Below are 13,700 nucleotides of genomic sequence, written 5' to 3'. Positions count from 1 at the left end.
TAAAAAATATTAATTCCATGCTACTATACTAATGGTTGAAAATATTAAACACTCAAACATTTAAATCACTCAAGCTTTTATTCAATGATATTCAACACACACATTTAAATTCTGCATACAAGACCCCTATATTCTTCGAAAGATTACAAGCTGAAACTATCATAATCTAATAAATATTCTAGTTAATGTTTTTAATGATAATCGATAATATTATTAATATCATGTTATCCATTTAAAAAATAAAAATTATAATTAATTAGTTAAACAAGAATCTCGAACACATATTATTTATTATCTCAACAACAAGTGCCTCTTTCGCACCAATAATTAGAGCTTTCTAGTACTTTATTTAGTTTATTTAAGTTTAAGGCATCCAATGATGGATTGAATCTAGTGGAACCTTTTCTTTACAAGTTTGATATCGAGGCAGATAGGTATTTTCCATTGTTTGGAAGCATGTTCAATGTCCCCATATAAAATTAATTAACGAATAATGAAGAATACAAAACCATCTCTATGCTTTTAATTAATTAACTGTCTTTATTAAATATCTGCTCAAGATGCATGATTTAAATTCTATTAATTATTGTGTCCCTCGTTGCCTATACGCGATGACAACTCTTTCCTTCTCCAGCTTCTTCAGCTGATTAAATTTAGCTGTTTTTGTCACTTAGTAATACTTTTCTTTGATTGAATAATATGTTGTAGGATTTGGTAGAGGCAAGGAGAATTAGTGAGGACAGTTTTCTATAAATTGCCACGTACATTATTTGAAAGATCTCCATTCAATTATCCCTCTCTGTATGATAAAAGCCTAGCCTAAGCACTTATTTTTTAATGATAAAAACCCTTAACACTTCCATTTAAATATACATGAATACAGTAAATGCAATATATGTTATTAAAAGTTTAGAATAATTTATACACTTATCTTTTCTACCCATTAAATAAAAATGCAACTAAGAGAGATCCATAGCATCCTTGGTGCAAGCAGCAGAAAGCACTGAAAAATCTTAGAGCAAGACCATCCACTATAAAACTCAAAATAAACTACCTGTTTGTCTATTTGCACCGGCAATAGGAGGATTATATTGGGGAAGCAGAAACAAGCCTGTAAGCAAGAACAAAAACTCTTCTTTGTATCCAGTGCTATCCAGAAACATCTCAGAAACATCTCAAAGACCTCTGCTGCAAAATATACCAAAGAGTGGACTTACAATGGGAAGCAGGAACAACTATCTTCGTAGGAATCTGGAAGAAGAACGAACCTGTGCTTCAAGTTTATTAGAAATGGTTTCAAAAGTCAATGAAAATGATATATGTAATCTGATTCATAACACACTTAAATAAAATAGCAAATAAATAACATTGAAAGCCTAAACTTGTCAAGCAATATGAGGAAATAATATGAAATCATCCATACATATAATAAAGATACTTCATTACATATACTACAAAATATAATTAACTCGTGCTACTCATTATGATCATCACTCCTAACCATGTCATCATCATCACACAAAACCATGTCGTCGTCATCACCACCACCACCATCACCACCATCACCATCACCACCACCACCACCATCATCATCTTCTTCTTCTTCTTCTTCCACAACCCTTACATCTTCTTTTCCCCAATTTACGTCAAGCTGAAGCAATTCATGTTGACTGATTTCTTCATAATAAGATGATTCAACAAGTATATTTGGATCATCAAGTGTTTGAGTAGGAAGGACACGACATGGTTGAGAAATCTCATCCGATTGATCAACGTCAAATGATCTCACATTGTTTTCGTCTTCAATAAATTCACCCATGTCAACATTATAACGACTCCTAGCAGTTGTCTTAATAACTGTCCACAATTCAGAGGATTTATTATCAGGTGGATATGTATAGTAGACTTGTTGACATTGTTGTGCTAACACAAAATCTTCATTTCCATGTAGTCGAGATGTATGCTTGATTTCAACCAAACCATTCGAACGATGCACTCTAATCCCTCGTTTTGTATCATACCAATTACATTTAAACAAAAAAACTTGCATTTTCTCCCCAAATATTTTAGCCGAACAACTTCTTTAAGCATTCCATAATAATCACGTTCATTATCATCATAGCAACTTCCTTTCACACAAACTCCACTATTCATTGTCTTTTTAAAACGACCATAACTTTGATTATGAAATTTAAAACCATTCACATAATACCCATTATAACATTTCACTGAAGTTGAAGGGCCCATAGCAAGTCCAAAGAGTTGATTTTCAATTCCGTTAGATTGATATTCCACCTAGCATAATAGTTAACTGCATAAGAAATATTGTTTTAAAAGAGATTAGTAAATTTTTTAAAGTAACTAATTGACATAAATATAAATTAATTTTATGAAAATACTTACATTATTTTTTAACCAATTTGGAAAGATCTCTTCGCATAATATTTCAATTTCAACATCACTAGCATGTGGTTGTTGTGACTTTAACTCTTGACGACATTGCCTAAAATTTTAAAATGTTAAAGTTAATAATAAATTATCATAAATTAAGTACAAAATAATATTTCATACTTACTCTAAATAAGGCTTCAATTCTTGACAATTGAATATCACATAGTTATGCGCAATTTGCATTTCAGCATGTGACAACTGTTTTCTATAAAATCTTTTGGATAATTTTTTTTGTGGATAGGAAAAAATAGAGAGATATCCATCTAGACTTTTAAGGCCACCATCATCATTTCATGGAACTCGATTCCAAATTGTTTGCACGTCATCACCAAAGTAATGAGATGCAAAATTGGTAATTTCATCAATCAAGTATGCTTCACATATGGAACCCTCAACTTTAGCTTTATTGGTCACTTTCTTCTTCACATAAAACATATACCTATATCATTTCTATCAGTTAGTTTATTTTTTAAAATAAAAAGAGAATAAAATTAACATAGTATCAAAACATACCGTTCAAATGGATACATCCATCGATATTGAACAGGTCCACCAACTTTTGCCTCATAAGGTAGATGTATCGTCAAGTGTTCCATGGAGTCAAAGAAGGATGGAGGAAAAATCCTTTAAAGTTTGCAAATTATTTCAATTATATTCATCTGCATTAACTCCATGTGTTGGACATTTAAACTTGTAGTACAAATATCTCGAAAAAATACGGACAATTCAGTTAATGCCTCCCACAGTGGCCTAGGTAAGTAAGGTCGGAAAGCAGTTGGAAGAAGTCTTTGAATGAAGACATGACAATCATGACTCTTCATCCCCGAAACCTTACATTGTGCCTTTTTCACACATCGTGAAGTGTTTGAAGCATAACTATCAGGAAATGATAATTCCTTCATCCATGACAAAACTTCTTCTTGTTGTTTCTTGTGTAGATAATAAATGCCTTTAGGTTTGTAAACCCGACCACTCGTATCTTGTTGCAAATGTAAATTTGGCTTATTACAATACAACTGAATATCCAACCTAGCCTTTAAATTATCCTTGCTTCTATTAGGACAATCCATTACTGTATAAAAAATATTGTCAAAGACATTTTTCTCAATATACATGACATCAAGATTATGACGAATCAAATTTGTATGCCAATATGGAAGATCCCAGAAAATGCTCTTCTTCACCCAATTGTGTTCAACACCAAAGCCAGGAATTTTAGCATTATGTGAGGAACTTCCATTATGTCCCTCAGTAAACTTGGACACTTTGTTTAACATTTCCAAACCAGATGCACGAGGTAAACGAGGGAGCTTTTCAATTACTCCTTTAAAAAATTATCTGATTGACATCTATATGGGTGGTTCATAGGTAGGAATCGTCGATGACAATAAAAAAAAGTAGTTTTTCCTCCATTTTTTAATCTAAAGGCTTTGCTATGCTCCATACAATAAAGACAAGACAGATTGCCATGAGTACTATAACCCGATAACATGCCATATGTTGGAAAGTCACTAATGGTCCACATCAAAGCTACCCTTAATTAAAAATTTTCCTTTCTAAATACATCATATGTTTCAACACCAACAAACCACAAATTATTTAACTCATCAATCAAAGGTCTTAGGAAAACATCAAGCCTTTTCCCCGGATTCGTTGGCCCGGGAATCATCATTGACAAAAACATGAATGGTCTAGTCATGCACTTCCACGGAGGCAAATTATAAACAGTCACAATTACTGGCCAACAAGAGTATGTATTTGAAGACATGTCAAATGGATAAAACCCATCAGTGCATAACCCTAACCGAATATTTCTCGGATCTGACGCAAAGCTTAAGTGGACACGATTAAACTCCTTCCATGCCTCCCCATCAGATGGGTGCACCATAACCTCATTATCTGACTTATGAAAATGATGCCATGTCATATCTTTGGCATGATATGGAGACATGAATAGTCTCTGAAGCCTTGGTGTCAAGGGAAAGTATTAGAGTTGCTTCTCCGCCTTATTGGAACCTTTACTAGTCGGATTTCTAGGTTTGTATTGTGAACTTCCACAAAAATCACAATTTATTTTCATTGCATCTGCCCCATAGTACAACATGCAGTAATTAGGACACACATCATATTTCTCATAACCAAGTCCAAGTGGTCGTATAAATGTCTTGGCATCATAAAAATTTGATACCAAATTTTCATCATTAGGCATGCAACTTTTTGTAAAATCAATAAAGTTGTTGAAGGCTATCTGAGTCAAATTTAAAGTTGACTTCATATTAAGCAATTGTACACAAGCAGATAATTTGGATTGCTTGGTACACCCATCCCACAAAGGCTCCTCCGCAGCTTTCAAAAGTTTATAAAAATTAGTTGCCTTCGGATTTGGAAGTTCCTCTGCTACCACAGGACTAGACACATGTGCATCACCAACCCCCATTGCATCCATAACCAGATTCCTATATGGATTTTCTAGACAAACATCATTCACAACATGACTAATTCCAACCGATGAAGGTCCAGCCAATATTGGTTCTGCGACATAAGGCTCCCCATGTACAGTCCAATTTTCATAACAAGGTAAAAAACCTTTTGTCAACAGGTGATTACAAACATCATCTTCCTTTAAAAAAATTTATTTTTGCACCTCACACAAGGACATCTAATTTTCCCCCCAGATATATTTTTATCAATTGAAAATGCAAAATTGATAAATCTTCTAACACCCGTAATGTATTCAGGACGAAGACGACAATCCATAAGATGACGATACATCCACAATCGATTATCCATATTAATCTAATTAACATGATAACACCAATAAGCATTTCAGAAATAAGCATACTTCCTTAACAACTAGTACTTAAACAATCATTTAAAATAAAATATGTACCATATAAACAAACTTTAATATTTAACTTTGATTTACCACAGTAATCTATCTTGAAATTAATATTAAAAATAATATACTAAAAATAGTCATATTAACACAAACTTTATTTCTTTTCATGTGTTTCCTTCTTTTATTCGAGAAACCCTTGGCAATACTATATCTTTGTATGCTCAGCATCAATTTTCATCGAAATATCTTTATTTTTTATAAAATATATTACATTTTTTTTCGTTTTCTTTTTTCTTTCTTTCATTTTTTTTTGGTTTTTTATTGATCTTTCTTTTTATCTCTCTCTCTCTCTTTTTGGGGTTTTGCTAAGCCAATTATACATGGAAAATAGAGTTTTGTTTTTGAATAATGTGGATTATAATTGATTGAATGAGTATAAATTAAAAATAATTTTTATAACAAAAAATATTTCTAAATTAAAAGTAAAATAGTTTCAACATCTAATTTCAATACCATTCTTTCTTTTTGGGTTCCATACTTCTTATTCAATTATTCAATTCAACTAGGAACCTGATACGAGTTAGATTTTAAGTCTAGATTTTGACTTATTATATATTTTTTAAATTGATTTTTTTTATTTTTTCCATTAATATCTTTCCTTACAGTAAATAAAAAAACATATTTCATTGTTCTTTTTAGAAGATATTTGGAATCATTTGCTGGATCTATTTTCTGTTTTTATTTTCAAATTTTGAAATGACTCCTCAGGAAACAATTCCAACCAATTATTTGCCATGGAATTTGGATGATGTGTAATTCCAAGTGGGCACGCTGCATTTCTTAGCCAGGTGGAGCTTGTATTAAATTTTGAATGATTTGTTGTGTTTTCGTCCTTTCTGCTAATTTATCTAAATATGAACTTTAGAATCTTTTAAATGAAACTAGCGTTCTTGATTTCTAGGCGGTAGATAGAACAATAATATTATTAAAATAAAAATAAAAATAAATAAATAAATATGCTCAGATTTGTAGCATGTAGCAATGGATAAAACACGGCGTCTCTCTGCTTTTTTTTTTAAGCATTTTTGTTTTTAATTTCATTATAATAATTTATAATGTTTTGGTTTTAAGCATTGATATCAATCTTCTTTATTCTGGTTGGTTAGATTTTAATGTTTTGGTTGATGTCGGGGGATTGTGCTTTTGTATTACTACTAATTAGGGGGTATATGAAATTAACTATACCATTAATTTGCTTTTATTTAGATTTGTTGCAATGATATCAATGCTTGTACCTATGGTTCATCTAATTGAATCTTTAGCATGGCAAAGCAAATTAACAGTTGAAGTTTTCTTATATGCCTGGTTACTCCCATTCACTTATGCTTTATAATATTCTTACACTGGCTTGTATTTTTTTAAAAGTGTGTTTTGCATTCTTTTGCTTTTATTGTAGAAATCTTTTGTAAGTTGAGAGTTGTTTATACTACTTTTCTTTTCCATTGTTTTGAAATGTTTAATTTTCTGAACTCAACATTTAGGTCTTTCTACCTATTGATTAAATGGTTTAATATCGATAACTATATTTGCAAATATGAGCACACATAGTTTATGTGCACAAAAACAAGTAAGCTGTATTCAGATTAAAGGGAAATTGAGAAAAACTAATCCACCATACAAGACCAAATAGACAAACGATTTGTAAAACAATCAGAGTCATCTTCATGGGAAAGGAAAGGACATATCTTATATATTCAACTTCTTTTTCTAAATTCGCTTGTATGCACGGTAAGCTAATATAATCATGGAAGCAATTATTTGTGTTTTCATGTCTTCTTTTCCAATTCATTTTACCCTTAGCACATAATTAAAACACACATGACAAAACTATGTTAAGAAAAGCATACCATATTTCCCGACAATACCAGCCTTCTTGGTTCTCTTGGTCTACATATCAGAAAAGAAATTCAAAACATAAAAATCAGGCACCAGACTATCTGTAATTTGATTCCAGAGGATAAATTAAAAAAATAACAGCAGAGTAACCTATATTTATGTTTAAGTTCATATTTGCAAATATTTGAAATGTTTAAGTTTCCTCATACTGTTAAAGATTCAAGAAACCTATTGATTAACTGTTCTAAATACACAATGAAGCACCAAGTGAGAATAATCTTAGGATAAAATTTTGTGTTAACCATGTGGCATTTTTTCTTTATTATGTTTTTGGTAGTGTGGTGGGTGGGGGTTGCTAATTTAGTTATGCCCTATATTTATGCCTAATGATGTATTTCTGTGCAAACAGGGGAGAGAAACTTGTGTTCATAAATAGATTTGCACTGACTAAAAGGAGATTTTGAGGAAATGGGAGCTTGATTACACCATCCACCAACGTGCTATCAGCCAAGTTCAATTGTTTGTACTCCCGCTTCTTTCTCCTTTTTCAAACTGAGAGCCTTTTCATATAAACCCATCATTTGGACTGGCTAGGTATACTAATTCGATCACGGCGGTTTTGACGCCTATTAAAAAAAAAGTAGGAATTTTTATTTTGGTATCTAAGATGGTTTAGAAACTACAATTCATAAACCCTTATTTTATCAAATGAATAGCCTAAAACTATTATTCAAAGTACCAATCAAAAAACATTTGTTACCTGTGTTCTTGAGTTCTAGGCGAGCAAGATGAAATCTACACGGCAGAAGAACACCTGAGATTGGGAAAGTTAGGTTAAAACTTTAAGTGTAAGTTTAATTGCAACAGAGAAACAAATAACTCCTAAAATTAATTACCTAAATTATTGAAGAAAAGAATGCAAAACCCAACCCATATACAAAGAGTGGGGGTAAATCAGGATGTTCGATGGTGATAATGATGGGTATAGTGGGATGTTGCCATGGGTTTGTGTTTTTGGTGGTTTACGAAGAAAGATTGAATCTGTTAGAGATGTTGGAGACGAATGAGAAGAAGATGAAGAGAAATGTTAGGGATAAAGGAAAATCAGATCGATGAAGAGAGAGTGCTAAGTTAATTGTTTTTCTACTATTATGGATGTTATGATCAGGGGACGAAGGAGATGAAGAGATTTACTGCAAGTTAATTAGCATTTTCTGGGTTGTTTGTTTATTTGCTCTGTTTATGTTTTTTAAGGGGAGAGAGTGTAAGTTTAGGATTGCTAATTAACGGTTGAGATTGTCAAAGCTAAATACTTCATCAACGGTCTGTGTAATTTTAGTTTTAGATTAAGATTTAAATATTTATTTTTTCAATCAGCAACGAATAATCCGTTGCAAATTTTATGTTGTTTTTAGCAACGAATTTTCCGTTGCTAAAGCCTGTTGCTAATATTAAAAAATTAATAAATATGCAATCCGTTGCAAATCCGTTACTGAATTTAGCAACGGAATTATCAGTTGCTAAAATCAGATGCTAATAGTCCCCTTTTTTAGTAGTGTGACATTGTTTTATTGGTTGATTTTTATTTATAAAATCTTGTATTTATGGAAAAAAAACATCTTTAATATCTCATATATCAATTTTCCATTAGTCAAAACACATATAAAGACCAATTTATTCTCCATGTAATTTATTTCATTTTTTATGTAAAAAAATAAAATAAAAAATGAAACATGGAATATTTTGATTTGTTGCAATGTGTGTGTGTGTCTATATATATATATATATATATATATATATATATATTCTCTATTAGCAAGTGGGGTTGCAAGATTGATGGTGATCCCCGTGATACATTGAGTTTGGCAAATAATATGGTTCGCTGTGAAACTTATCATTATTGGATGTTTCTAGAGTAGTGATGGGTGCTAATTGGTTTTGATTCCGTAAATTATATATATATGGTACTCGTAACTCCAACATCGATCCCGTATTGCTTGAAAATGTAGTGTCAGCTACTTTACGAACAAAATATATATATATATATATATATATATTATTAATATGAATGTCAGGGTTAGCTTACGTGTATCTCGACTAATCTCACGAGCCCTGGAGTTAACGACCATGTAAGTCTCCGGTGACCCTGAGATTTGTGAGACTTGAACTACTAATCTTTAGGAAACAAATTTAGAATCTGATCAGTTGAGCTACACCCCTCAAGATTAATTGGTAATATATTTTGAAATGTTGAGTAAAACAAATAGTTAGACCATTTCTTTTCATTAAACATGCAATCCATGTCTGGGTCCATAAGACTATAATTTTATTGCGGATTCTTTTGAAATTATAGAGGACATGAAGGGCGGCAATACGAGGATTGAATAAGAGGTTTCTGCATGTTAAAATAATAAACACTAAAGTTAGTGATAGAGACGATAACCATATTATTTGTCTAACCATATAATTTGTACCCAAATTACGAGGAGAGTTTACTTCGTCGTTTAGGAGCTCTTGAAGGGGCACGACAACCCAAAAGATATCAGCACTGTCTTGTCTTACGTTTGAATATTTAATTCAACGACATAAACGAGTTAATCATAAATTATTATTATTTTTTTTATCAAACTACAATGAATGGATTATAATTTACTCTCATTCAGGCGATCAAGTACCCAAATTCCAAACTCTTATTCATGAAGGTGCTCCAAATTTATCCACCTTATTCTCTTAAGAGTAACAATAATTTACAAGCTCTTATTTTATTTTATTTTATTAATTGATTTCGAGTGTTCTTCTAGTATAATTTACAAGCTCCTATTTTATTTTATTTTATTCTCTGAAAATGTGGAAGAAAAAAAAAAGGCACTTATTGTTAATTAATATATGATGCCAATCACCGGCCATGACATCCTCGCCAATACCTTGATTGAATAAACATATACGATAAATAAATCACCGCCACGTAATTGCAAACTAATTAATCATTTTTATAACTACAGTGTATTGATAAAAACAAAATACGGTTGATTTTGGACCATATAAGAACTAATCACAATTCCTTATATAACTGGTGAGCAATAAATTCAGTCTTCTAACTCATAGAAGGTGTGAAATACAAAAACTCAGAGAGTGAGAAACATGGGATCTATTCCAAAGAGCACCAAGGCTCATGCTGTGTGCGTCCCATATCCAGCTCAAGGTCACATAACTCCTATGCTCAAAGTAGCAAAACTACTCCATCACAAAGGCTTTCACATCACCTTTGTCAACTCTGAATACAATCACAGACGTTTGCTCAAGTCCAGAGGCCGTAACTCCCTTGATGTCTTGCCTGATTTCCAGTTTGAAACCATTCCAGATGGTCTAGGTGATCAGCTTGATGCTGATGTTACCCAAGACACTTCATTTCTCTGTGACTCTACCTCAAAGGCTTGCTTAGACCCATTTCGCCAACTTCTTGCCAAACTCAATTCATCAAATGTTGTCCCGCCTGTAACTTGCATAGTAGCAGACAATGGCATGTCCTTCGCTCTTGATGTTAAGGAGGAACTTCAAATCCCTGTCGTCACTTTCTTGACTTCAAGTGCATGTGGCACATTGGCCTATGCACATTACAAACATCTTGTTGAAAGAGGTTACACACCACTCAAAGGTACGTACTCGATACATTTATTACTAATTTCATACTATCATGAATCTTTTCGAAGTAAATTGTTCATGTAACGTGTTTTTATCTTTGATATCAATGATGCAGAAGAAAGCGATTTGACAAATGGATATTTGGAGACAAAAATAGACTGGATTCCTGGAATGAAAGATATTCGTCTGAAGGACCTTCCGACCTTCATTCGCACAACAGATAGAAACGACGTTATGCTAAACTTTGTGATAAGAGTAATTGATAGAGCTTCAAAAGCTTCAGCAGCTCTTGTGAATACTTTTGATGACTTAGATCATGATGTTCTGGTTGCTCTCTCATCTATGTTTCCTCCAATTTATTCTGTTGGTCCTCTTAATTTGCTTCTTGATCAAACACAGAATGATTATCTAGCATCAATTGGATCCAGTCTGTGGAAAGAAGAGACTGAATGCCTGCAATGGCTCGACTCCAAGGATCCCAATTCTGTTGTCTACGTGAATTTTGGAAGCATCACTGTCATGAATCCACAGCAACTATTGGAGTTTTCTTGGGGACTAGCTAACAGCAAGAAGAATTTTTTATGGATAATCAGGCCTGATCTTGTCAGGGGCGAATCAGCGGTTTTGCCTCCAGAGTTTCTTGAAGAGACTAGAGAAAGAGGCCTGATGGCGAGCTGGTGTGCGCAGGAAAAAGTCCTGAAGCATTCATCGATAGGAGGGTTTTTAAGTCACATGGGGTGGAATTCCACCATTGAAAGCATGTCCAACGGCGTGCCAATGCTATGCTGGCCTTTTTTCTCCGAACAACAAACTAACTGTAAGTTTGCTTGCGTTGATTGGGGTGTTGGCATGGAAATTGAAAGTGATGCAAATAGAGATGAAGTAGAGAAGCTTGTGATAGAGTTAATTGATGGGGAGAAAGGTAAGGAAATGAAAAGGAAGGCAATGGAATGGAAGTCAAAGGCTGAAGCGACAACTGGTATTAATGGTTCATCATCCATGAATTTTGACAAACTTGTCAACGACGTGCTCCGCTTCCAAAAACCTTGAATTAGTTTCTTTGATGAAATTGTTGTTACATCTGGTTGTCTACCTTTAGCTATTTTATTGATCATCATTCTGTTACATAATCCACTTTTCCATTCAACCAATTGAATAGTTTGCTAATCTCCACGACAAGGAGCCATTAACGCGCATGCCCATGCTCCTCATCCATTCGCATTAGCATGGTGGTTCAATAATGTGAGAAAGAAAAATACAAAACTTATCCGTATGCATGGAAAAAATTAACACTTTCAGAATTCATTGTTCACGAGGCTTAAGGAAAACTTCTAACCTTTCTGGTAATGGTATGAAATGTTGAAATAGACTTGTTGAGCTTAGTAATCATCAGAAATCACGAAAACCTGTAAACTAGAAGATTCTCTGATGCTATATAAAGTTAGTGAGGTTGTAAGAATAATAACACTTTAAGGGTTGTGTTTACAAGAAAAGTGACAAAGAAGATGATAAAAGAATGCCAAAAAATATGACGTTAAAACCTACCTTACCTCGTGATTTATGAATATTTAAATAGTGAAGAATCACTCTAACCTGCATATAGATAAGGGTAAAGTGTGAAAAATACTTTAATACTTGGTTTGAAATCAATCATTTAAGATAATAGCCCATAATAGTTGGTAGTGTATTGTTGAATCGAAAGGACATTGACATACGAATCCTCCATTAGACATGGATATGCTAAATACCCAATTATAATACGAGGATATGATAGCATTTAATGCTAAATACTAACTACACAAAAGTTGGGTGCAAATATTGGTGGTCGTACTTTACTTACCAAGCCTTGCCTAGTGCCTTCGGGTTTCTGTTTGGGTTTGTTCTCCAGGGTGCATTTCATTGCTAGACTTGGTGAAGAAACCGAACCCATCTTGGAGATTAAGTGACTGTAGGCCAGTTGGATCAATTAGGATCAATTAGGATCAATTAGCATTGGGTCATATGGTCTATCTAGGCTTAGAAAATGTAAAATGTGCACTCGGGCTCTAGACCTCCTAGTACAATCCATGATCATTTAGGCTTTGGGTTTTGGCCTTACCTCATACACTATGACTTGGTCCTGGTGTTTTAAGTGTGGATTCTAGACTTATTAATTACCCCTTAAGTCTTTGTGATGGAACAACATAAAGAATTTATTCATCTATTCATGTAAACAATTCCTTTCTTTTTAGGTTGTCTTGTCATTTTATTGGTTGAGTAAATGTATGATTGTTCGCATGGAAGGCTTAAAGGTTAGTGCATGAAAATATACAAGGGGAAGCCCAAAAGATTGGCGCCTCTTAAAACAGGATATGTTGTTTTAATAAGTTCAATAGGCCTCTGCATTTGTTGGCCTATATACGGCCACGGTCAAGTCATCGATTGTCCTTTTCTCGTTAATTGATGGCCTATACAGATGAGGGGTTCTAGTACAATAAAAAAGAAATAGAAAGAAAACTAACTAAGAGACAACTCAATACAAATTATCAAAATTAATCACAAAAAGAACCCTCGGTCTAAGTCAACATCAACTATCAAGTCTTTTACAACTAATAATTGATGCATATATATATTAATTCATATTTTAAATATTCAAATTAGAACTATTTTCCTAACTACTAAACAACTTAAGACAAGCGCTAAAATTAAATTTAGTACTAACCTTAAAAATTAAAGAGATTGATGAAGCTAACCAATAGAAGCACAGGCAGTTACATTTAATTTAGTCAAAAAATCTTCCTAAAATTTACTAATTTCTAACACAACAAATAATTAAATCTCAATTGCTTCATAGATTAGAGAGATCAAACAATTCCATATTTAATATCTAACC

The 13,700-nt window shown here is 32.9% G+C and overlaps 1 protein-coding gene across 1 annotated transcript; it reads left to right on the top strand.

The window, feature by feature from the left end:
- The first annotated feature begins 10,327 nt into the window (after positions 1–10,327).
- LOC7496619 (7-deoxyloganetin glucosyltransferase) lies at positions 10,328–11,878 on the top strand. Its single transcript, XM_002323942.4, has 2 exons — positions 10,328–10,841; positions 10,944–11,878. The coding sequence occupies exons 1-2, from the start codon at positions 10,328–10,330 to the stop codon at positions 11,876–11,878; spliced, it is 1,449 nt and encodes a 482-aa protein (XP_002323978.2).
- The last annotated feature ends 1,822 nt before the right edge of the window (positions 11,879–13,700 follow it).

Source organism: Populus trichocarpa, chromosome 17, assembly GCF_000002775.5.
Source record: "Populus trichocarpa isolate Nisqually-1 chromosome 17, P.trichocarpa_v4.1, whole genome shotgun sequence".
NCBI lineage: Eukaryota > Viridiplantae > Streptophyta > Magnoliopsida > Malpighiales > Salicaceae > Populus > Populus trichocarpa.
Note: the sequence above shows the minus strand (reverse complement) of the source record. Positions and strands in the feature narration are given on the sequence as shown.

What these genes read in the sequence shown, in the direction of transcription:
- LOC7496619 (XM_002323942.4), top strand. Translation starts at nt 10,328, where the DNA reads ATGGGATCTATTCCAAAGAGCACCAAGGCTCATGCTGTGTGCGTCCCA. An exon ending in AGGTTACACACCACTCAAAG is followed by an intron (nt 10,842 to 10,943) that starts GTACGTACTCGA and finishes TCAATGATGCAG; the next exon opens with AAGAAAGCGATTTGACAAAT.